At 44.2% G+C, this 25,141-nt stretch overlaps 1 protein-coding gene across 1 annotated transcript in view; it reads left to right on the forward strand.

Moving 5' to 3' along the window:
• The window catches only part of LOC146074741 (hematopoietic lineage cell-specific protein-like), a 67,508-nt gene that overhangs the window by 30,699 nt on the left and 11,668 nt on the right, over positions 1-25,141 (forward strand). Inside the window, exons 6-12 of the mRNA XM_083183184.1 lie at positions 2,116-2,170; positions 3,450-3,505; positions 6,474-6,528; positions 8,004-8,114; positions 11,071-11,126; positions 12,108-12,177; positions 19,052-19,194. Coding sequence (XP_083039310.1) covers positions 2,116-2,170; positions 3,450-3,505; positions 6,474-6,528; positions 8,004-8,114; positions 11,071-11,126; positions 12,108-12,177; positions 19,052-19,194 — 546 coding nt within the window. The remainder of the gene's footprint in view (positions 1-2,115; positions 2,171-3,449; positions 3,506-6,473; positions 6,529-8,003; positions 8,115-11,070; positions 11,127-12,107; positions 12,178-19,051; positions 19,195-25,141) is intronic.

The following is a 25,141-nucleotide window of genomic DNA, read 5'->3' on the forward strand; positions in this document are numbered from 1 at the left end:
GGGATGGGTTTGCCCGGGACGCGGGATTTATGAGGTGAAACTCAGGACTGTCCCGGGCAAACCGGGACGGTTGGTCACCCTAGGTGTATCTCAATGGGGTTTTGATTCTAATTCGCCGAGAGTGTATTCAATGCTAGGATGGAGAACTGCTTTCAGCATGATTTTCGCTTAATTTCTCCATTTTGCATTGGACATCTTTTTTTGGTGAACTGTAATGTGTTCTTTTAAAATAAATGTTTTCTATTCATTTTTTTGGTGTCCAAAAATCATTTTTTGTTATTATTTGAAGGATCTTGCTATTTTTATTAAAAAAACATGCAGCACATAAATATATATTTTTTTCATGATGTCAGCAAAGGGGCGGGGACCCGCTCATTAGATTTTCACTGCGCTTGGTCCTGCTCATTACATATGCATGAGCGGGACCAACACAGCTTCTGTGCCTGTCTCCTCGCCATCCCTCTTTCTCCTCCCTGATAATAGTTGCAGGGACCCCCTGCCTGCTGGTGGGTGGCATGCAGCGGGGTCTGGCAGCATAGTGTCGGATAGCGCTGGCAGGCAGGGGTCCCTGCAGCATATGTGAAGTCAGTGGCGGGGTCTCTGCAGCGGATGGCAACTAGTAGTTCCCATTCGCCACTGGGACCCCGCCGCTGATCTTACATATGCTGCAGGGACCCCCTGCCCACCAGCACTACCGACCTGATCCTCCACTGCCAGACTCCACTGCATGCCACCCACCAGCGGGAAGGGGGTCCCTGCAGCCCCCCGTTGCGGCCGACCTGTCCCCCACCTGCCTTGCTGCCCTCGCATGCCATGTACTTAGAGAAACTAAAGTACCAGCATGCGGGGAATTAAGGGTCTGCTGGATCACATAGCTCCCCTGTAAAATAAATATTTTATGAACCATGGGCCAGATGCACTAAACTTCAAAGTGATAAAATGGAGAGTGAAAAACAGCCAGCCAATCAGCTCCTACCTGACATTTTTCAAACACAGTCTGGGACATGACAAGTACGAGATGATTGACTGGTTGTTTATCACTCTTCAATTTATCACTTTTGATGCTTAGTGTGCATCTGGCCCCAGGACTGGCTAAAAAGAGCTGGGGCCATAGTTGCCTACCCTCCTGCATTCTGCAGGAGACTCCCTGAAATAGCAGCAATCTCCCTCTCTCCGTCATTAGTCTAGCAATCTCCCTCATTTCACCTAGCCCACATTACTCTGTTACATTTTGGGGGAAAAAAGGAATGAGATGGATACATTTACATTGAATCCCCAGCACCATTTACCAGCACTTTAGTAAGTATAGTAGCTCTTACTAACTGCTTTGGGGCTCATCTACATGTCATTTTATGACGTGCCTTTCAGATGTAGCAGTACACACCCACGCTTCTAGGTACCACGTTCACAATCTCTCCATACATGGAACTAGACACGCCCTTTGGGTGGAGCATGACACGCCCCCTCAATGGGGCGCTGTACAAAATTCTACTACCAACTATAATCTCTCTGAAACTAGTTTTTAAAAGTAGGCAAGTATGGCTGGGGCTGGTTATGCTTGTGCATGTGTGTGTGCATGGGTGTGTGGGCGGGGGAGTGGGTGTGTGTGTGACATTTTCTGTCTTTTAACTCTTTCAGAACATCTACAGTCAGAAATGTGCAGGATCTCGCTGATCTGTGCATGCTTCTGTCAAACTCACCTATCGGAAGCAAGTCTATGTATTTTTAAAATGAGTTCTTTCTGAGCAATTTTACAACTCTAATTCTATTACACTTTGCAAGTTGTATATTTTAAACAGGGAAACATCTGAGTGCATGATTGTACCCTGCGAGTAGTGGAAATGTGAGTTAAATTCGAGTTGGCATGTTCTCGCAGCTTGTTACATGTGCAAGTATAGCATTAAAAGTGACCCTTTTTTAGAAATCACACCCTATTACAGTACATCTAGCCCAAAGATACAAACTGTGTCAGCGACAATTGCTAAACGTCTATGTGTAAAGCCGCACGTCAGTTTGTTTAGACAACTATTATTATTATTACTAATATTGCTTTAGTAATTATTACTAATACTGTTAATATTATTTGTATATGAGACGTCTGATGTTTCTTTTTAGTCTGCAGTTGGGTTTGATTATAAGGCTCAGATACAGCAACATTCCTCTCAGCAAGGTGAGTAAAGGACGTGTACAGTGTGTCTACCAGTGGTGGCTGCAGCACCGACCATGAAGTGCAGGGGGGATTGGTAAGCACATATACAGTATATGTTATCATGTATGTAATATATGTGCTGGATCAATACCCAGAGGATCTCCAGTGCTGAGTGCATCAGGCACCTTGCAGCTCCATCCGGGAAGCAACATAATCCATTTAACACTATGAAGCCACTTCAAAACTTTATTTGGCTAGTTTTACAGAAGTAAGAGGATGGGCTAAACAGTGTGAAATGGTTTAAGCTGATTCCTAGGCAACTGACCGAGCATGCTTATGCATCTCCATGTCAACAACTGTGGACATAAACAGTATTAACCCCTTCCCGACATTTGACGTACATTTACGTCATGGTCGGGATGTACTTCCCGACACATGGCATAAATGTACGTCATGCCATTAAACTGTCACCGCGTCTATAGACGCGGTGACAGAGGGACGATGTCTGCTGTCCCTGACAGCAGACATCATCCCTCATTGCCCAGGGGGGGCAGCGATGCCCCCCCCCCATCGGCGATCGTTGCGATTGGCTGTTCAAATGTGAACAGCCAATTGCAGCGTTTTATGAGTTATGTGTATAAATTTGACTTTGCTGCCCCCTAGTGTCCAAAAAAAATAAAAGGAGGTTGAAATAATGATTAAAACATAAAGTATACATATGGTCTATGTTAGTTATTAACTATTTTGAGTGGTATGATTATTTGTCTCACAAGCACAAAATTTAACATTTTGCAAATTGCAAAATGTTCAATTTTTTTACAACATTTTGGTATTTTTCACAAAAAAAAAAAGACTGTATCGATCAAAATTTACCACTAACTTGAAGTACAATGTGTCACGAGAAAACAATCTCAAAATCACTGGGATAAGTAAAAACAAAAAAAAGTTATCCCCACTTAAGTGATACATGTCAGATTTGAAAAAAAGGGCTCTGTCAGGAAGGCAAAAACAGGCTGCGGCGGTAAGGGGTTAAAAGTATTGACCTTCTGTGTTGACAATTTCCATGTCGACATTTTGCCAATGTCGACCTAGACCATGTCAACCAACTGCCTGTTGACCAATAATCTATACCCAATATATTGTTGGTAATTGTCATCTATTTGTAGGCTGTAGGTCTGTAGCTATTGTGCAGTTTACTTTGCACTGCGCAAATGAAAGAATGCCAAATCACCCAGAAAGAAACTAAATAAGTTTAAGACAAGAATTACTTACACCTGTAATTCTTTCTTTCTCCACACAGACTATTCCAAAGGATTTGGAGGACGATACGGGGTTCAGACAGAACGTGTGGACAAGGTGATCACAGTCCTGAATTATTGACAGTTAGGGCGGGCGGATGAGTAATGTTATTAGTCAGTGATAGAGAGGACAGCTGTGGGGTACTGAATTATTAGTAAATAAGAAAAAAAGGTATCAATCAATAAAGTAAATGTCACATAGGAATATTAAAAGATAAGTAAAGTAAACTTCACATAGGAGATATGCAATGTAAATATTATACTACATATTGTAGTATTACTTCAAAAAGTGACTGTCATTTTGGTAATTTGTCCATACATTTAGCAACTAAAGTTTAAGGCAACACATTAGAAATAAAACATTTCTGGAGGCATCTAACTGTTTATCATGTAAAATTCAGTATAGGTGAATATTCTCCGTGAGTCGCGGGCCACAGAGAGGGGACAGAATTCTGCAACTGCATCATTCTAACCACGCCCCCTCTCTGAGGACCACCGATTTGCAGTTATTGAATCAGTGGGGAAGGGGGGCTGCGAGGTCTCTGGCCAGCAAATGGGAGACTTGCCCAACTTCCCAGGGGGCCTGGAGGCGGACCCGATTTTTGGGAGCCTCCCAGCCATTTCCGGGACGGTTGCAAGCCTGGAATATATGAGTACTATGGGCCTGATTCAGAATTGATCGCTAATTAGAGAATATGCAGATGTATTTGGCAAAATAAAATGCATATGGCTTGTAAGTACAAAGCGGACTGAGCTTGACTGACAGGAAGCCGGCATTTGGGGATAAACACCTGCTATTTCTCGGATGTGTCCGAAAAAAATCAGGCATGCCCAAGTGTTTTAAAGGAGGGTCTGTGACATCAGTGCTGGTTCAGTCTGTCTCAGCTGCAGATTAGTGTAAGGGTCATAGTCAGTGGCAGCTCTTGAGGTGGGGCTGCAGCATAGTTCAAAATTCAAATAGCGGATGATGTTTGGCAGCATTCACACTGGCAGATGGTGTGTCTACCCTATGGACTATGCTGCAGCCACATCTCTGAAGCCGCCACTGGTCAGAACTACTCACATTTGCACAGACTGCAAAAACCTTTTGATGGTCCGTCAATGATGTATGGATTTCTGATTGGATGCCTGTTAGCGATCCATTGCAAATTTACTCGCAAATTTACTCGCAAATTTACACAAAGCATGTTTTCATTCTGTCAGGGTGGAGGTTATCTACTCACAAGTAGATCCTGACAGGTTGGTCCTGACGAAGCTCATTAGCGAAGCGTACGCTGACCATACACTTCGTGGGCTTCCCCCACTCCCCCATCCCCATTGAAATGTACAAAAATTTTGATCTGTCTAGTTTAAAATTGTGGTACCGAGCGGTCTTGTGAACGTACAGCCCGTTGGCTGAGGGCGCACTCCTACCTACTTTAGCGTATCAGATCTGTTACCCAGTCCTGCAGATTGTGAGACGGAGTGTCACAATTGAGCACGCCGTACTCCAGGGACTGCGGGATCAGTGCTGCTATTGATACGCATAGTCAGCGTGTCAGCACCGCATACTGAGCGGCTGCCGGTGCCCCCATATACAAGCACCGGCTATTTGAATTGTATTCTCACGCTGCTAATACGCTGTATACCTTAACTGAAGGGTGTTATACCTACCTTGATAACTTGGTTGGAGTTGCACCGCTCTTTCCCTAATAATTGGGGTGATCCAGTTTGAACTCAGCTGGGATCTATTAGTTTACTATCCGCCACATATTTATAACTAATACTTAATATACCCTCTAGACAGTGTATGTACTCCAATTAAAGTGTAAATTGTCAATGAGGAGTGTGGGGCCCCACGTTGTAAGGATAACTTATATCCTTTTTTTTTAAATATGTATGTCTTCTATGTTTTGTGTCTTTTTATTTCGCTATACTTTTAACCAAATACGAATAAAGGTTATATTTTAATAAATCTTCTAGAGTTGCACCACACAGCGACATTTCTTCCTGTCCAAAACCATGAATTATCTACTCACATTAATCAGGTCCTATGTAATAAAGCCCCATACATACTAGGCCATCTAGTTCAGAAGGACCCTTCTGATCAATATCTTTTACTATATCGCCTGGTGTGTACACTGAATATCATTAACAATGTGCGCTCCTGTGCATCGTTAATTACCCCCTCACTCGCACTACATCTTCTGATGAGGGAGGGTCCTTGTTAAACGACAGCCATGGGGGTTATTCTATTGGGGGTTATTCTGATTCAATCGGAAAGGCACAATCACTCTCTAATGGCCAGAACCATATGCACTGCAGGTGGCGCTGATGTAACATGTGCAGAGAGTTAGATTTGAGTGTTGTATTGTTTCTGTGCAGGGTAAATACTGGTTGCTTTATTTTTACGCTGCAATATAGATATTAGTGTGAAGTACAAACCCCACCCAAATCTAATTCTCTCTGCACATGTTACATCAGCCCCACCTGCAGTGCATATGGTTTCGTCGATGTGCCTTTCTGAGTGAATCAGAATAACCCCCATTATGTTACAGTCTAGGACTAACTTCCTAGAAACAAATATTTAAGACCAGGACCTCTAAAAGGAATTTGGGGCTAATATTTCCATTTCTAGGACATGGGGAAATGGGGCGGGGTCCCTTAGAAACCGGCCATATTCCAGGTGGGGGGGGGGGGGGGGGGGGGGCAACCCTGAATTGAAGCCAATTTCTGATGTATCTATATTATATAGCATAGGGTTCATCCTAATGATGAAGAATGTGGTGGCCAGCTTAATGTCAGTGGTCTGCAGGCACCCCCCGAATCAGTAGAATGGAAAATTGCATTAGCAGATGGTAGTAAATTTTACTCCCGCACCTGTCCGCAACTACAGCCACTTTGCATATGACGCAGAATCAGCCTCTACTGTTACTTTGATAAAAAGTAGAATTTAAAAGTACAGTGTGTCACTTGGCTTTTCCTTGTTACTTATAAGGAATCAGCCTCTAACAACATGTCTCTGTTTGTGTTGCTGTGTTTTTCAGTCTGCAGTGGGATTTGAATATAAGGCTCAAGTAGAGCAACACTCATCACAGCAGGGTAAGTTGTACCATCCATACTGAGTACAATAAGTTTTAATCATTATAAAGTCAATATCTTTGACCCATCCTTGACTGGGTTTATGATATCGCACAAGGTTTTCATTTCCTCCACCATCCTTTCTCTCTCCCACCTCCCTGTATTCTTTCTCTGACCCCCATTTCTTTCTACACCTCCCTGTATTCTATATTCTTTCTCTTTCTTTTCTCTCCTTGTCCTCCTGTTTCCTCTTGGTTCCGGTTGATAGATCTACAGTGTCTAGATAGACAGTCAATTGGTGGATACCAAAAGGTTTACAAGGAATGGGTCGACGCAGACAAAATGTTGACATGCACTAGATCGATATTGACATGCAATATGTCAACATTGACAAAAGGATCGACACAAGCTATGGTCAACATGAAACAGGTTGACACATGAAAAGTTCAACATGAGTTTTTTGCAATTGAGAATGGTAGTGTGCCGAGTGAAGCGAGGTACCAGGCTGAAGCATGGTGAGCGAAGCAGGGGTTACACAAACTTTAGGTCGACATCAGTACCAATTCATGTCGACCTTTTGCCTGTGTCAACCTTTTGACTCTGGACTAATATTGGTTGACCTATTGATTGTATATCTAGACAGTCTCTCTAATAATCCACACCCATTTCCTTTCTGTCCCCAAGTCCATCTATCTCTCTCTGTCATCCCTCTCCCACCTCTCTCCCCCTATTCTTTCTCCATCTCTCGTTTCTCTCTCAGGAGTGCTGCCTTCTCTTACCTCACAGAAGCCACAGCATTTCTTTATAGTATATGGTGAGTTGTACAACATTTTGGCTTAGTCAATACTAGTGACCCAGTCAACATTCAGAATGTCAACATGCTTCAAACTTTCAAAAGGTTCACAATGCCAACAACTGAAATGTTGCCATGTGAAATGTTGACATTCTAAGAATGAAGATAGGTATGGTTAGGCACCATCAGGAGAGAAAGGGTTAGGATGTGGACAAAGGTTCAGGTTAGGGTTAGGCACTAGGGCAGGGCTGGGCAACACCGGCCCTCCAGATGTTGATGAATTACATATCCCAGTATGCCTTGCATCAGTTTCAGCATGGCCACATAGCAAAACTAATGCAAAGCATCCTGGGATGTGTAGTTCACTAACATCTGGAGGGCCGGTGTTGCCCAGCCCTGCACTAGGGGTATGGTTAGGGACTTAGGTTAGGTATAAGGGGAGAGATGCTCACCAGAACACAGCGCGTCATATGCCTCTGCCAGGACTGATATTCACATGACTGCTGCTGGGATAAGCCAAAAGACCACTAGAACTCCAGGGATGGAGTTAATCAAGTCAATATATCATCAGGGCAGTCAGGATGAATATCCATGTGGTCACTGTTGACACACCCTGTGCAATTGGCAGACAGGAATGCTATCATTTAATTATACATTCCTACCAATTGTTTTTTGTTTCACCTTCTCATTTCTGGCTCTATAGATTATTCACAAGGATTCGGAGGCAAATTTGGGGTACAGACAGATCGTCAAGATAAAGCTGCTCACAGCTGGAGCCATAAGGAGGAAATACAGAAACACCAGTCACAGACAGGTAGCAGATCTCCCTAACCAATGACAGGGCCTGGTTCAGACCAGATCGCTGCTGTGCGCATTGGCATGGCAATCAATTATCACATGTCTGAACATAACATAATGTCATAATATAAATGTGCGAGGTCAAAGAGCGAAAAAAAATCAGTGACCGCTCTAATAGCAATCCTGTCGCAACTTGACTGACAGGAATTTGGCATTTTGGGGTGGTAACTGGACTTTTTTGGGAATATCTGGAAAAACGCAGGCGTGCACAGGCATTTTTTTTAGGGAAGGTGTGTGACAGCTCTGGCCTGGATCAGCCTGATTCGGCCGCAGAGTTGTGGAAGGGTCAGTCATTTGCATTGCCTGGGAAAATCATTTAATTGTGAGTGAGTTAAGGTGGCCATACACACGCAGATTTATCTTCGGATCTGGCTGGTTGGAACAAAAACATGGTTATTGATGAGAGCAAATGACAGTTGACCATTTGCTTGGAAATGCTGGAAAACTGACAAACTGTCACTCATCCATAACCATGTTTTTGTTCCAACCAGCCAGATCTGAAGATAAATCTTACTAGTGTATGGGCACCTTTAAATATGGATTTGCAGCCGGCCACTGTTTTACGAAATTTTCATTTGTCATTTGCATTCACCCTCTCTGTGTGGCAACTATCTCATAACAGGGCTCTGCAAAATTGCACATTTGCGATCATATCTGAATAACCTCCATAGATCAATACACTACTTTACACTTCAAAGTTACAGAAACATACTATATCCATAGAGTATCAGCATGTTTTCACAGATTCAAGTTTTTTATTGATAAATTTGGAGAAAAAAATATTAAAATAAGTTTATTGTTTGTACAGGTTATCCTTAGATTTACTGTATTTACGGGGTGCTGTTTCTGATTGTACACACTGTTATGATTGGCATCCACTAGCACTGGTTTTACATATCAGTTTCATCATAAATAATTTGATTCAATCCTGTACCACCAAAACACCCATTGTAATTACTGTACTATACAATATATCACTGACATCCCTATTTGACAATTGCTCTTATTTTAAAACTAAAGTGTACATTTTGTAAAGGTAGATTCATATTTTATTATTATTATTATTATTATCCAAATTTTAATAGCAGAAGGATGATTTTTATAAGTGACATATTTCTGTGATGCTGTTGTCTGAACAGGGCACATCATATATCTGAATCCACTAAAGGTCCATAGCTTTCCAGAAATATATTGCAGTTGTAAATGGAGGCTTCGTTTCAGAGTTATGTGGTCAAACATCCTCCTGCCATTTACAATGTACCCGGCCATATGCACTTGGGAATGTGACCGGTGACCACTAAGCAGGCATGTTCTGAAATTCAGTTTCCAAAGGGAAAATTGTTCCAAATAGTAAACCATTGCCCAGAGGAAACTGGACACACCAGCTTATTATTATTATTATTATTATTATTATTACATGGCATGATAACAATGCCATGTAATCATAGGTATTTTTACATGTTTTTCTATTTCTAGAATAAGTTTATTTTAGTAATGATTTCTTGGAACTTGGAATATATAATATTAATGTAGCTCATAACATTCTCTGACTTATCAGTCTAGTCACATGTGGACAGTATTGCAGTTCAATAATACTTTTTTGTTTGAAGAGGTGGCACTTTATTGGTGTGCCTCCATCTAACCTATAAAAGAGACGCATATTATTTTCTAATATGAGAAGAGCAGAGTCAACCAAGTCCACTTTGGAGCCCTGGGGTTCCCTGTTAGTAGCCACCGCCTGCTTTGCCCCAATAACAAAGACACACCTGGATCCTTCTCAGTCATACTTGCTGATATTTTAATGCTCTTCCCTGGCAGGGGAGAAGCAGCTGGGGGCTTTAAGGGGCAGGGCAGGGTGTCCATGGTATTAGGTCCTATGACAGCAAATCCCATGTATATCGAGTCCTCCAGGAAGAGAGCAAGGCAACAATTACTGTGATTCACATCATTTTAACTCCACCCCCACAATTCTGACCCAGGATTCTCTCATTTCTGTGGGAGTCGTACCAAGGGTGTTGGGGACAACTATCCAAAATTTTACAGTAAGGACAGATGAAATACTGGAGAACGATAAAGTGGAGAATGTAGTCCATAGCAACCATCAGCTTCTAACTGTCATTTTATAGATGATTGGTTGCATGGGCAGCTTCTTCGCTTATCCCTTTCCAAGGTTTCTTCCCTTGAGTCATTACCATTCTATAGTGTAGTGTTCTGTAAAATACTTAATGTTGGCCACACACACAATATAATATAATTATACTTAAACATTGTTGCTTAACATGATATAGAGCAATTAAGCCACACACATTGAATATTGACCTGGACTGACTGAACAGCAATGGAATGACTCAGTAATAGGAGTATAACACAGCAATTGAATGCATACTTTAAAGCCATGTACAACCAAAAGATGTTATGTGTAACCCACTGCTCGTTCATTACATCAGTTAATGTATAAGTTAATCGCCCTGATGCCATGATTCCCGTTAGTGTAGGAGTGTGCCCAGCCAAATGTGGACACACACACACACGAGTCAAATGACAGGCTTATTGTCCAATTTGTCTATACCTGTAAATGGCCATGTTGGACATGATACAGCTGTTGCGACCCATGGAGTAAGTGCCATATCTCTTCTGACATCACTGGGGTTTTATAATGTATCTTCTGTTGCATACTGTAGGCTAGGATTACTGTACTTTTATGGATTAGCTGATCGTCATACTAATGCTTTTTTTGTCTGATTTAATTGTATTTGTCTATTATGGAATCATATGCTGTTTAATGATTAATGAAGTTCAATTAAACTAGTACTGTATATCTTCCAAAAACCACATATGACTAACATATGTGTTTTTATGCTACACTGGCCACCATGATCAGTTTAACTTTCTTAGTTTTTTTACTAATGCAGATTATGCCAAAGGGTTTGGTGGGCGTTATGGTGTACAGACTGACCGCGTGGACAAGGTAAGTGTGGCAGCTAGCTATACAGTAAATATTATTACAGAAAGTGACACTGTGTAGAGAAAATGTGTCTGCTGTCAAATTTTTATGTTTCTATAACATAGATCTTACATATTGTGATGTCAGATGCGAACCACTTGGCCCATCTAGTCTGCCCTAAACACATGCACATGCACACAATAAGGTTAATATTTATTGGGAGACAATTAACCTAGTGCACCAGTATATTGTGGGATTGTGGGAGGACACCCATGCAAGCACAAACTCCACACAGTTAGGGACTTGACCTCAGTGCTCTGAGGCTGTACAGTAATTCTAGACTTTACATCACCCCTACTGCCGAAATATGATAAGTAAAGGCCATATACAGTGGGTGACTTTCAGCTGAAAGCAGCTCTGTTTACTCGTTTGAACGGCTTTCAGCTTTAAAGCCACCCAGTGTGTATGGGGCAGCGATCACCGGTGAACGCTGGTGTGTGCTCACGCATCACCGCTGACCCGGCCGCTCATCTACTGGTATTGCCAGCAGATGAGCGAGGCAGTGGTTGGCTTTCCCTAAAATCTCGCTATGGAAAGCTGTCCACCCCGGGGAAAAATCGCTCAAATGGGTGAAAATTGCCAATTGTGTATGGACCTTTACTGTGCACTCTGCAGAAGTAGGGGTATATGTACTGCTGCTGCTGTCTTACCAACTAAATTTTGCCTACATAAACACTTATTTAACAACTGGGGGAAAAAAGGGGTTTGTATCCATACCTAAATGAATGAGCCCATGGTTTCTAAATAAAGCTAAGATAGTAACCGCTATGTAAGTATAAACAACTAATATACTGTATAAACTACACAAGTGACAGTTATGATATTGGAAAGATATGGATTTGTAAATCAGTAAATCAGTACATTTAAAGACATACAACACTTAACCTCTGGGGGATAACTGTGATAATGCTGTCCTAGTGACCGTCTCTCAATTCTTTCACACAGTCTGCAGCAGGATTTGGAGAGATTGAATCACCCAGTTCTGCATATGAGAAAACACAACCTCTGGAAGCCAGTAAGTCTTTAAATATATATATATATATATATATATATATATATAATTTAAATGATCATGCTCTTTCACACTGACGCACTTCCTCACCCTGCGGTTAGCGATCTAACACACTGACGCGACCTGCAGCCTAATGCTTACACCCCCACGTACAGCCTAACCCTAACTCACCCAGCATATTTACAAACACACACCACTAAGTCTGAAGGTGCCCATACACGCACAGATTTTGTGTGCTGTGTGTTTTGAACTTCAAGCTGCCATGCAATTTTGGCACTTGAAGTGGATGCAATGCGATGCAATGTATTGTACTTTGTGGGTGTGATGCAATGCGATTTCAGCCTCTTTTTTTAAAGTTAATAGTTACTAATGGACATCACATGTACTCCAAAACTGATGCGATGCTATTCAATGAAGCACAAAAAGTACTGCCTGCAGATACTTTTTGTGCTTTACAATATTGTATCCGTGGGGACGCGCATCGTATCCCTGCAGGTACACTGCACGATTTAAGCCGATGCGATGTGTTTTGAACTTTAAAAGTTCAAAACACATGCTAAAATCGCAGCGTGTATGGGCACCTTAACATGACAAACAACCACAGCAGCATCTCCTCTTCCTTTTTCTCTGGCAGCAGCAGCCTTAGTCCATCCCTGCTAAGGCCATGTCATTCTGCCCCGTTGAGCAGGGACGTGCAGTCAGGGGAGGCAGTGCTTCCCCTGTAATTTTGTTTCAAATAATACAAAGAATATACCTATGACACATATTCTGTGTCATAAGTATTTTCTGTATGTTTTTGGTAGTAATTTATAAAATTTAAATTAGTTTGGGAGGCACTGATAAGCGGTGCTTCCCACTGGTAAGTGTAAAGGGATGAATCACCGGGGGAAAGGGATAAAAAAAAGCCAATTAAATAATGGTAAAAGTGGCACTACTGAAGTGCTTCATTGACAGGGGCTGCTGAAATTGGACAGCAGATCCAGCTGCTGTCAAATCACAGCAGCCCCTGTCAATTAAGCTCCTAGAAGTGCAGCTTCTACTGCCCCTGGTGCCCCAGCTCGACTGTTCCTGCAGCGCTGTGAGGGGAAGTGACCTCCATGGAGTGCTTGGGAGTGCTGCGCCTGGTGAGTGCTGCCTGTCACAAAAATCAGGACAGTTGGGAGGGATGCTTTGCAGGTCAAGTTGCAGGTACTTGCATGCTAAAATGTAAGATACATACAGTACATTCTTGTCTAGTTTCTGGCATTACATTGTAATTAATATATTTTATTACTTGCATCTATACTGTATATTTGAATATAATTATAATAAAAACAAAAATACATATGTTGGCATTGAACACTTCATTTCTTAAACTGAAATAAAGTATTAGGAGTGGGGCTGATTTATCTGCATCCTCAGAGTCTTTAATAATGTAATGTGATAATATCGGCCCAACCTGCAATGCGATAATTGAATACATGGCAGGGAAGTATTAATTATTGCATACAGGGACAGAGCTTGCTAGAAAGTCTACTTGCCATAAGTCTCCGAGGCACTATTGGGGATTCCTCCTTCTCTGACCCCTGGCACTTTAAAGTGAGCTGCCACCTTGCAGCATCACTTTACCATACCAGGGGTCACAGGAGCAGCAGGGAGTACTGAAGTCTAGAAGCCCGTCCTCACTGGAGTACCAATCACTGGACCCTGAGGAGGCCAATATGAATTTTGTGGGGGGGGGGGATTTTTGTAAGAACTTAACGTTCGAATCCCTTTCTCTGAGTCCATCCTGGTGACACAGGTCAACCATGGGATGTAGTAGGGTCCATAGGAGCCAAGCACTTATGCTATGACTTTGAGAGAGGCAGGCTCCTCCCTCACTGCATCCTGGAAACTTCAGTTCAACTTCAAAAGCCCACTAGGATACAATACTCAGTACATTGAACATATTAATATGCACGATCAAACATAATTAACCAGGTTTCGTGAAATGCAGCAGAAAACAGTATAACATTACCTGAGCGTAAAGGGAGGGATCGCTGTGTCACCAGGATGGACTCAAAGAAAGGGATTTGAATGGTAAGTTCTTACAAAAATCACCTTTTCTCTTTCATCCATCCTGGTGACACAGCTCAACCATGGGACGTTCAAGAGCCGGTCCTTTGGGAGAGTATGCTCAGGCCTGCAGTTCTCATCCCTTCCCGCCCAAATGAAGCATCCTCCGACACGAACTCATGAAACCTGTAAAATTTGGTAAATGTGTGAACAGAGGAGCAGGTGGCAGCCCTGCACAACTGCTCTGCTGAAACCCCATAGCGCACCGTCCAGGAAGAGGCAAACGACCTCATGGTATGGGCATTTACACTGGACGACCAACCTTAGTGTAGGCATAAGCAATGACCGACCTCAACCATCTCATGATAGTCTGCTTAGAGGCCGGCCACCCTTTCTTATGTACATCATATAGCATCAGCAAGGTATCCGTCTTCCGAAAAGACTTCACTCTGTCCAAATACACACGCAAAGCGCGAACCACATCCAAAAGTATCAACTTGTCCCTATGTCTGGTCTCCTCAGGAGGGAAAAACACTGGAAGCACAATCTCCTGGTTTAAATGGAAACTAGAGACCACTTTTGGTAAGAATTTTGGAACTGTTCGCAGAACAGCTCTATCCTCATGAAAGATTAGGAAAGGAGCCTTATATCACAAGGCTCCCAATTCCGACACTCTCCTGGCTGAAGCTATTGCCAGCAAAAAGGTAAGCTTCCAAGACAAAAACTTTAGATCCGCTGAACATTAGGGTTCAAAAGAAGGCTTCTCCAACACTGATAGCACCAAGGACAAGTCCCAAGGAGCTACTGGATGACAATATGGGGTCTAATATGCACCGCCCCCTGAAGAAAGCACTGGACCTCAGGTAAAAAAAGCTATCCTTTTCTGAAAAAATTAAATAAAAGTGCAGACAGCTGGACCTTTAGAGATGGAAGACTCAATCCTGCAGAAAACCCATCTTGAAGAAAGTGCAGAACTCTAGCTAGCTTGAATCTAGACGTATGCACGTTTTGTCGCTCACACCACCTGATCTATATTTTCCATACTCTGTGGTAATTTTTTTAAGAAACAGCCTTTCTGGCCTTCATCATAGTTTGATTTACTCCATCAGAAAAAAAATTAACAAGGAGATTTCAAAAGCCACGCTGTCAAATTTAGTTGCGGTAGGTCCTGATGAAGAAACAGACCTTACCGAAGCAGATCTGGCCGAAGTGGAAGGTGCCATGGAGGTGCTACTGATAATCTGAGAATGTCCGAATACCAGGACCTCCTGGGCCAGTCTGGGGCCACTAGGATCACCTGCAACCCTTTAAGATGAATTTTCTTGAGAACCCTTGCCAGCTTTGTAAAGGTGGAAATATGTAGGCCAAGCTGAATGTCCAAGCCACTGTCATGGCGTCCGTAGCCCACGCCCTCGGATTCCTGGCCCAGGAACAAACAGGGGGACTTGACAGTTGTGTCAAGAGGCCATCAAGTCCACATCCGAAATCCCCCAGCGCCTCGTGATATCCTTGAACACCTCCGGGTGTAAAGCCCACTCCCCTTCCAGCAATTCCAATCTTCTTAAGGAAGTCCACCTTCACATTCCAGATCCCCAGAATGAACACTGCTGACCACGCTGGGACATGGGACTCCACCCAATTGAATATCCGAGATGTCTTTCGCATTGCCAACTTGCTGCAAGTACCTCCTTGATGGTTCAGGTATGCCACCGTTGTGGCATTGTCTTACTGAATTCTCAATGGAGAACCCTGTATCACACAGACTCCACTTGCAAAAGGGCCCTCAGAACTGCCCTGAGCTCCAAAATATTGATCGGCAGAAGAGTTTCCGACTGTGACCATAAACCCCAAAGCCAGTCCCAAGTCAAGAAAGATCTGCCCATCTGCAGAGAGTCCATGTCCATCCACCACAACAGGGACTCCCTCGACTCCTGAGACAAAGAGATTCTTTCTGTCCTCATGGTGTCAGTATTCCCCGACCAAGAAATCAGAATGTTCCACTGGTACACCCTGGAATGAAATCTTGCATTCTGCAGTGTCTCGAACGTGGCCACCATCTTACCCAAAAACTTTAGGCAAATCCAGACAGATGGACCAGATTCTTTGAGGATCTGCTCTGTCAATCTTTGAACTGCCCTGGCCTTTTCCTCTGGCAGGAACACCCGATGGAGATGAGTGTACAAAATCACGCCCAGAAACTGCAGTCTCTGGGACGGCACCAGGTGAAACTTTCTGAAATTTATGATCCAACCATGCTCCTAAAAAAACGTCAGGGCCACCTTGATGTGTTCCTGTAACAATTCAGCCGACTCCATCTTGAACAGAAGGTCGTCGAGATATGGAATAATTACAATTCCCTTTAATCTGAGGGACGCTGCCATGACAGCCATCACTTTGGTAAATACCCTTGGAGCTGTTGCCAGCCCAAAAGGTAGAGCCTGAAACTGCCAATGCTGTGAGCCCACAGAGAATCTCAGGAGAGATTGATGTTCCTTCAGAATGGGTATGTGTAGATAGGCATCTTGAATATCTACTGCCGCCAAAAATTCCCCTGACTCCATATTGAACAGGAATGATCAAAGAGATTCCATCTTTAAGTGATCTACCCACAAATGCTTGTTCAGGGATTTCAGGTTCAAGATGGGTCGGAAGGACCTGTCTGGTTTGGGAACCAGAAACAGAGAGGAATAAAATCCCTTTTTCCTTTCTTGTGTCGGAACTGGAGTAACCACCCCATTGAGAACCAGCGAGGACACTGCCCCTAACAGGGCTGTTCTCCTCTCCGCTTCCTTTGGTGAGGGAATAAACTGCTTTGGAGGATCTACCTTCAAGTTGAATTTGTAATCATGAGATACAATGGTTCTTACCCATTGATCCTGGGTGGAGCCGAACCAGACTTCTTGGAAGAGCAGGAGGCGACCCCCCACCCAGAATGGGGAGTCCGCCACCCATCATGCGGAGGACTTATCTTCAGGCTTGGACTGGGAGTGCCGTGGTCTTGTATAGGCGGGCCACAGGTGCATCTACTAAATTTAACATGATCCTCCGGCATGGGATACAAAGCCTCATATCTCTTTGGCATAGCCACCCTCTTGTCCTTGGTCTTCCGGGCCTCAACCAGGAGGTCAGACATACTGTAGGAAAAGTAACCACAGACTTCCTTGGCCTTTTAAATACGCCTTCCTGCTGAACTTTGTCAGCCTCTGCCAAATTTAAAGCCTGGCGCACTGCCAAAATTAAATCTTCCACCCCTGGGACAGTGAGGTCCACAACCTCTTGCTGGCATCAAATAGACTCAGCAACACATTCCCCTTCTTCCTCATCTGATCCTACAGCGAGGAGAGAACACTCAGATAAAGGATGCCTTGCAGAAGCAGCTGCAGGCACTTTTGGGAACTGCTCCATATAGTCAGACATCTTATGCACACCTTGTGCAAGGGGAGGGGGAAGTTAACCCTGGGAGGGTTGTGAATAGGAAGACAGTCTAAGAGATGCAGATAAATCCACCTTTTGCCTATTAAGAGCCCTCACCAACCAGCTGCCCACGCAGGCTCTGGTTGCTCTGCCCTTTGGACCGGAGCGCCACTGGGTACAGCTTCACAAGTGGGGCACAAATCCCCCTGGCCCAACTGTTCACTAGTTAATCTGACTCTGCGAAATCTGCAGTCTAATACCATGGCAGCATCCCCCCCTTTACCAACAGCAATATCACACTTCTCCACCATAATAATAATAATACAGCTCACAGTGCAAAATGTCAGGTGTTTATACAGAATAAAGTATCCCAGTAATTTATCTGCACCGCTGCTGTTGGACATGATTCAGCGATCACCGGGCGGAATCTGCCAGAGGAAACTCACACTTTAGTTTTCTTTGCTCAGCAAGCACAGCCCTGTTCAGCTCTGCAGTGGAAGAGAAAGGCGCTAAAACTACAGCAAGGAAGAGTCCCTGTTTCAGCGAGGAGACAACACTAATTGACGCTCTACCCCCTTCAGCCGCTCCTATCACTGAGTCCTCTGTTCCCCAGTGCTTCCCCCTCCTCTGGGGATCACTTGGGACTGCCTAGCTAAGCCAGGCTCCTGTAGCCAGCGTGTCCTCCATTTGAATATGAACCGGCAAGCCCTTGTAAATGGCGGTGCCATAGCGGGGTTCTGCCGCCCAAGACCCCTCAATAACTGAGGGCCGGCTTCAGGTCCCCCAGGGCCCAGGAAACCCCCCTTTCCAATCTGGGGGTCAGAGCGCAGAGCAGGTAGAAAGCATGAATTCTACCCAGCTCACAGGGAGCTGACAGGCAGCGCCTCCATCAGCCCCTGCAGCGCTGCAAACAGTGTATAAAAAGCTTCCCCCAGAAACTTTATACTGAAACCTGCACTAGCTAAAGTAAAATAAAAAAACTCTAAACTCTCTCTAAAACGGCTGCTGACAGCAGCCCACAGCATACGCACCCACTCCGGTGGGCACCTAAAACGAAACGGTAGTTTCCAGGATGCAGTGAGGGAGGAGCCTGCCTCTCAAAGTCATTGCATATGTGCTTGGCTCCTACTGACCCTACTATATCCCATGGTTGAGCTGTATCACCAGGATGGATCAAAGAGAAATTGGCAAATTTGCCCAGATTGCATTTTCCATTATAAGTATGGGATATGTCACTGTGACCTGGTTACTAAAACAAAAATAGTCAATAATTAGTAAAAATAATAATAAAATAATGTTAATAAATGAACCAGGCATTAATGTGGGAGACATGTATTGTGGTGCTAGCTCTATGGGGGGGTGGGATGGCTAATGTTGTGGGAATAACATTGGTACCTGCTATCAGTAATACATTTCATGCCTGTTTCAGTGACAAGTGGAGCTCAGAATCTTCGGTCTCGTTTTGAGAACATGGCTAAGACAGCAGAGGAAGAGAACCGACTGAAAGCGGAAGAAGAGAGAGCAAGGCGGCAGAAAAGAGAGAAGATGGAAAGAGAGGAAAAACTAAAAGAGGTGAGGCAGGGAATTGCTGGAGGTACTGTGTATATATACAAATATATATATATATATATATATATATATATATATATATATCTTACGAGAGAAAATGAGGACACTCACCAGGCTTCATATATGGATAAATATTTTTTCTTTCTTTTTAATCCATCTTCAGCAGTTCACAAACATAAAGTGCAATGTGCATGACAGTGGGCCAGGGGCCAACGTTTCGGTCTGCCCCCAGACCTTTGTCAAGGCCCCCACTATCTCCTCCTGGGCACTTTAGGAAAAATTAACATAATGCTGATTACACATCACACCCATTACATAGTATACCACATGCCATAATGCCCATTACATATATGCCACACACCGTGAAGCCCATTACACATTATGCCCATTACTTGTTATGCCAGGACGCAATTTTTTTCTAAAGTAGGGATAACATGGGCAGTGTGTGCCGAAGGCGCACATCAAAATATTTCATAATGGCGATTACACGTTGCACATCCATTACATAGTATACCACATGCCATAATGCCTATTACATGTTATGCCACACACTGTAATGCCCATTACACGTTATATTAAACACAGTAATGCCCATTACACATTATGCCACACACACACCATAATGCCTGTTATATATGGGATGCTGTCAGCATCCTGGGAGTCAGTAATTTGCAGCAAACATTACATTTGTATAGCTGAGACAAACACATACTGTACTAAAAAAAACACTAAATAATTATTTTTTAACTTATTATTACAGTATAGTAATATTGCTGCTGCATGAAGCCCAGCTCACCAGAGAGAAGCTTCAGAAGCCAGCAGGACTTTGTTCTCCAGGCCGGACCCTCAATCTCACAGCAGTCACCCACTATGGGCTGGAAAGCCTGGCATGTGCGTCCACATCTGTCAGCTGTCCCAGTGATGGTGTGGGCACCCACCTTCCATGTCAGTGTTCCGGTCTCCTCTCAAAGCAAACAGGAGGCTCCATGCGCTGTTCTCCCCTCGTCCCCCCAGCCCAGTACAGCATGACCTCGTCCAGCACAGCGCAAACCACTCCCCCTTTCCACTAGGCTCTAGTCCTCAGTCTATCTAGCAGCAGCTTATCCCCCCACCCGCCCGGCACAGCAGGACACCCTGCCCCGGCTCCTCAACCACCCGGCAATGCAGGCGGCCGTGCCGCTGCGGCGGGAAAGCAGGACTTAAAAAAAAACGCCCATACAAATGAATGGATAGCCATTCATTGGCTGAGTCTCAGCCAATGAATGGCTTCCCATTCATTTGTATTGGCGTTTTTTTGTTTTTTTTTAAGTCCTGCTCTCCCGCCATAGCTGCGCTGCTGTATATGAGGGAACCAGGGCGGATCGCCATGGGAGGAGGAAACGTACAGACGGACGGACGGACGCGCGGCCTAGCAGCATGATTCAGGCTGCCCGTGGGTGCTCATGGATTTATGTGGGTGCTCAAGCCCTTGAGCACCCACAGGTTCGGCGCCTATGTGAGTGACCTATAACAGCAAGGACACGATAAAAGAGCCTATGGCAAAATATTTAAAACATGGTACAGATGGAGCCGCTGCCATCCTTGGCCGGCCCTCACCAGGTCCCTTTCACTGGTGAGTGCCGGCAATAGAGACTGGGACGAGTGTGCGTCGCACCTGCGTCCCAGTATCGCGGCGGCTGGGCAGCGTCTCCCTGCCCGTCTCCGCTTCAGGGAGACGCTACCCAGTTCGGAGAGGGTCGGGGCGGCGAGGAGGTCGGGGCGGTGAGGGGGACCAGCGGTGTAGGCGGGGGAAGCTGCAGGGACCCCTGCCAAGCTCCGTTGCCACGGGGCACGCAAGCACCCTTGGCGGTAGCCGGCCGCTGGTGGGGGATTGCGTTAGAATCGCCATCCCCTGCAAAGATGAGCCCGGCTACATCTGTATGTGAAACATACAACTGGAGAAAGCAATAAGGAGCTATGGAAGTTTTATTCAAGGCTTCTGTCAGGCTCTGTCCAAACATTTTGCAGTGTGCTGCCAAAAAAGTGTATCAAATAGCTAATTCACTAATTCAAACATTGGAGGAGGGCATATGCTTTTTTTCTCTATACAAACTATACCAAGATTTACCCTCTTATTAATCAAAGCTAGTGGTTCGGTAACAGATCTAATGTTTTCTTGTGTGAATATAACATTTAAAATACAGCATATTGCTACAGCATATTGCTAATGACCAGATTTAGACCTAATCACTTATATTCAAAGTTGCAGATGACTGCAAGTAGATAGCCATCCCCAGACAAAAAGAAAACCCGCCCTGTATAAAACGGCAAGAGAATTGTGATTGGATCGCTCTGTGGTGTATGGCCACACCCCCTAGGATCTGGTCATGCCATTAACCATGGGCACCTTCCACTACATTCCCTGGTGGGCAGTCTGGCACTGTAGATAGATAGAAAGATAGAAAATGATATAGATGGCATCTGGCTTATATCATTAACAGCCTTTGATATTAATGTCACTGCTTGGTATAGTTCTTTCAGTTGTCATCTGTATCTGATGATATGACATCTTACAATGTGAAGAAAACTTATTTGACATTATATAAAAATACATGTTAGATGTAAAGAGATATATGCTAAAGCGATACATAATACATAGCTAGAAATATAGGTATCAGTGGTAATATGCAGGCAGGTTGAGATTAATCACCTCAGTAGGCTTAACATGTGACTGGATTACATCATACATCGCCACGGTAACTCAGCTTTGGTATCAAGATCAGTTGTAGGTGTACAGTTGTCAGCTTTCAACTCTATTGTGGGCCTAATTCATACCTGATCGCTGCAGTGGCCTGCCGCAAAGCTAGAAATCCCGCATTGCAAAATTGAATGTACTCGCTGTTTAAATAGTTGTGTACTGCTAGCGAAATATTCGCAGCTGAGTGAATATGTACAATCCAATCCATTCGAGATGCTCACCAGCAATTGATTTTTTTCACTGGTCACCACTCATCGCAAGCACCGCATAGCCCTGGACTTACTTGGTGGCTACACTGAATACAGATTTATCAGAGCCAGAGCAGACATCACACACCCTCCCCTAAAACACTTGGTCACAATATGTCATGGCAGCTAGATGTAGGAGGCTAGATGTATGGGCACATCTGCAACACATGAAACTATTATTTCTTTTTTTATTCTTCATTACATTATTATATTTTGTCCAAATAAGATAATGCATTTACTATGTACACTATTATGCTTCTTTTTTATGCAAATACTAGGGGGCACACTGGTGTATTTATAATGGGTGCAGTGTGTCCCCAAGTACACACCGTTCATGCTGCGGCCATTCCTTTAATACTTTCTGCTCTGGTGAGCACAACTCCCCCACAAAATGTCGCATTCTGTGTTCAACTGCGGCTGCATCTGCATGCAAGAGCACAAATCACTACTGGGGAAATGGTGCATTCTGTGTACAATTGTGGCTGAATCTGCATAAGAAATGCTACAACTTCCCAACACCAATCATACCCTTATTTAATTCTAGAGACGTCACCCCTGGTCTGAAACCACAAGCTTCTTTACCTTGGTTGAAAGGGGGAGTGAGATATCTGAACAATTTAACCCCTGATCTCTGGTTCCCCCTTTTTTTCCCATCTCCAAGCCAAACTAAATATTCCCACAAAACATGTTTTTCAATACCTACAGATTAGAAACTTTCAGAGCACTGTAGGCTCCCGCCTAACATCCCGCCCTTTAACACTATTTGAATCCCTCTCTCTACACCAGTCTTCCACTGCTGGCCTCATCTCCTTCCTTTACTCAGAACTATCTCTTTCCTCCCAGCCTGCTCGTGACCCCTATGAACTAGCCTGGGAACAAAATTTAGGTGAGACAATTGACTCTGAGGATTGGACCGAAATTAGAGAAAAAACAGCTACTAGTTCCATCTGTGTTAGAATAAAAGAAAACGCTTATAAGATTCTCTACAGATGGTACAGAGGGGCAGATTAATACCCCTTTTACACCGCCGAAAAATCCGGGTCAGCGGCGGGTCAGACCCGGATCTTCAGCGGTGTAAATCCCTAACGCCGTGTCCCTTTACACGGGACTTCTACCCAGGTCCTGACCTGGGTAGAACACGGCTAGGACCTGGGTAGAGGGCGGTGTAAATGGGAACGCCGGGTCGGAAGACCCGGCTCCCATTTACATGAATGGGGATGAATGGGGAACGTCCAACCTGCGGACCGCAGCGTCCGCAGGTTGGACGGATTGTCAGTCTGACACTGACAGCCGGCGCTGCTGTCTGCTATACTCTGCAGACAGCAGCGGCAGCGGGGGAGGGAGGTGAACGGATGCCTGTGTGCGGCATCCATTCACCTCCTGTCCGATGGCGGGGGGTGCGCGCGGGGACTGGGGGCAGCCTAGCAGCTTACCTTAGTGCTGGGCTGCCCCCAGCAGCGTTCCGGGTACGGAGGCATCGATCGACGCTTGAAGATGACATCGCGCTGTCATCTTCAAGCGCCGGGAAGGGGCGGGAGGGGGGTGCGGGCGTTTAAGCCCGTCCGGTGTAAATGCCCCTAAACGCCGGGTCACACCCGGCTTCAACCAGGGTCCAAAAAGCCGGGTGCGACACGGCGTTTTGGTCTAAAAGGGGTATTATTAAGCTTGGAGAAGAGATAAACTGGAGATAAAGTGGAGAAAAGGTAAAAGGAGATAACGCACCATCCAATCAGCTGTGTTTGAAAAAGACAGTTGGGAGTTGATTGGCTTTATCTCCTTTTACCTTTTCTCCGCTTTATCTCCAGTTTATCTCTTCTCCAAGCTTAATAAATCTGCCCTTAGTCCCTTCCAGTTTAGCTAAAAAATGTTCCCTGAGACCTCGGACAGATGCTGGTGCGGTTGCGGGCTGGAGGGAACGTTCTTTCCTTCTTTCCCAGGCTAACTAGTTTCTGGTCCGAGGTCAGAAATTTAATTTCCTCTCTCCTTCAACTCTCTCTCTGTTTTTTTCTGTTATTATTACCAATACCTGAGGCTACACACCACCAGAATAGACTGACCAGACACATCCTTTCAGAAGCTACTTGCCAACTGGCAGCTGATTGGAAACAGCCCCTTCCACCCAACCTTGCCTCTGTCATATCCAGGGTCTGGACAGGTCATCGAATGGAATTTATTACAAGTATTATCAGACATTCCTCTAAATCCTTTGACAAAATGTGAAGTCCCTGGTTATCCTTTTTTGGGGGCATCTCCCCCTTCATCTAAAACTTTTCTTTCTTTCCTTCTTCCTTATCTCTGTTTTTCTCTTTTCCTTTCCCTGCTCTTTTCTCCTCCCTTTTCTCTGAATGGTTCTAGCCACACCATTCACCTCCTCCACCTAACCCCGTTACCCCCATGACCTCTAGTTCTTTTAATTGTGTTTTATTGTTTAGCAAAATTTATCCTAAAACCAGGTCTTGTGGTGTTGCACACAACTTGTTAATGGTCATCTATAAAATGATAATGTATATTCTTTCTTCATATTCATGTTGGTTTGCTGACTATGTGCTTGAATATGCTTGGCCATCTTGATAATATTTCTGTACCAATTTGTGACCCCTGTTGACCTCTAATAAAAATACCATTGAAAAAAATATGCTACAACAGTGTTTTCCAGTAAAGCACTTTAATGTAGCAATCCATATATAGATACAGCAGCAGTCACATACAGAATATAGTCATGCCACATACCATTTTCATCAGGAGATGCTTTTGCATCCTATTCACATTGCTTTGCGAAAAAATGACATGCAAAGGTGCTCGGTGGTACCATTTCACACGGAGCACATGCATTATGTGTAACACGACGTAGCACAGGAGAGAGAATAGATGCATCTAAAGAAACTGACTGTTTACTATGGGCAAAAATTCCACTTCTAGAAACCTACACTTTATTAAATATACAGTATCTTGGGGTATAAGATAT

This window comes from Crinia signifera, chromosome 4, assembly GCF_055691185.1.
Source record: "Crinia signifera chromosome 4, ASM5569118v1, whole genome shotgun sequence".
Taxonomy (NCBI): domain Eukaryota; kingdom Metazoa; phylum Chordata; class Amphibia; order Anura; family Myobatrachidae; genus Crinia; species Crinia signifera.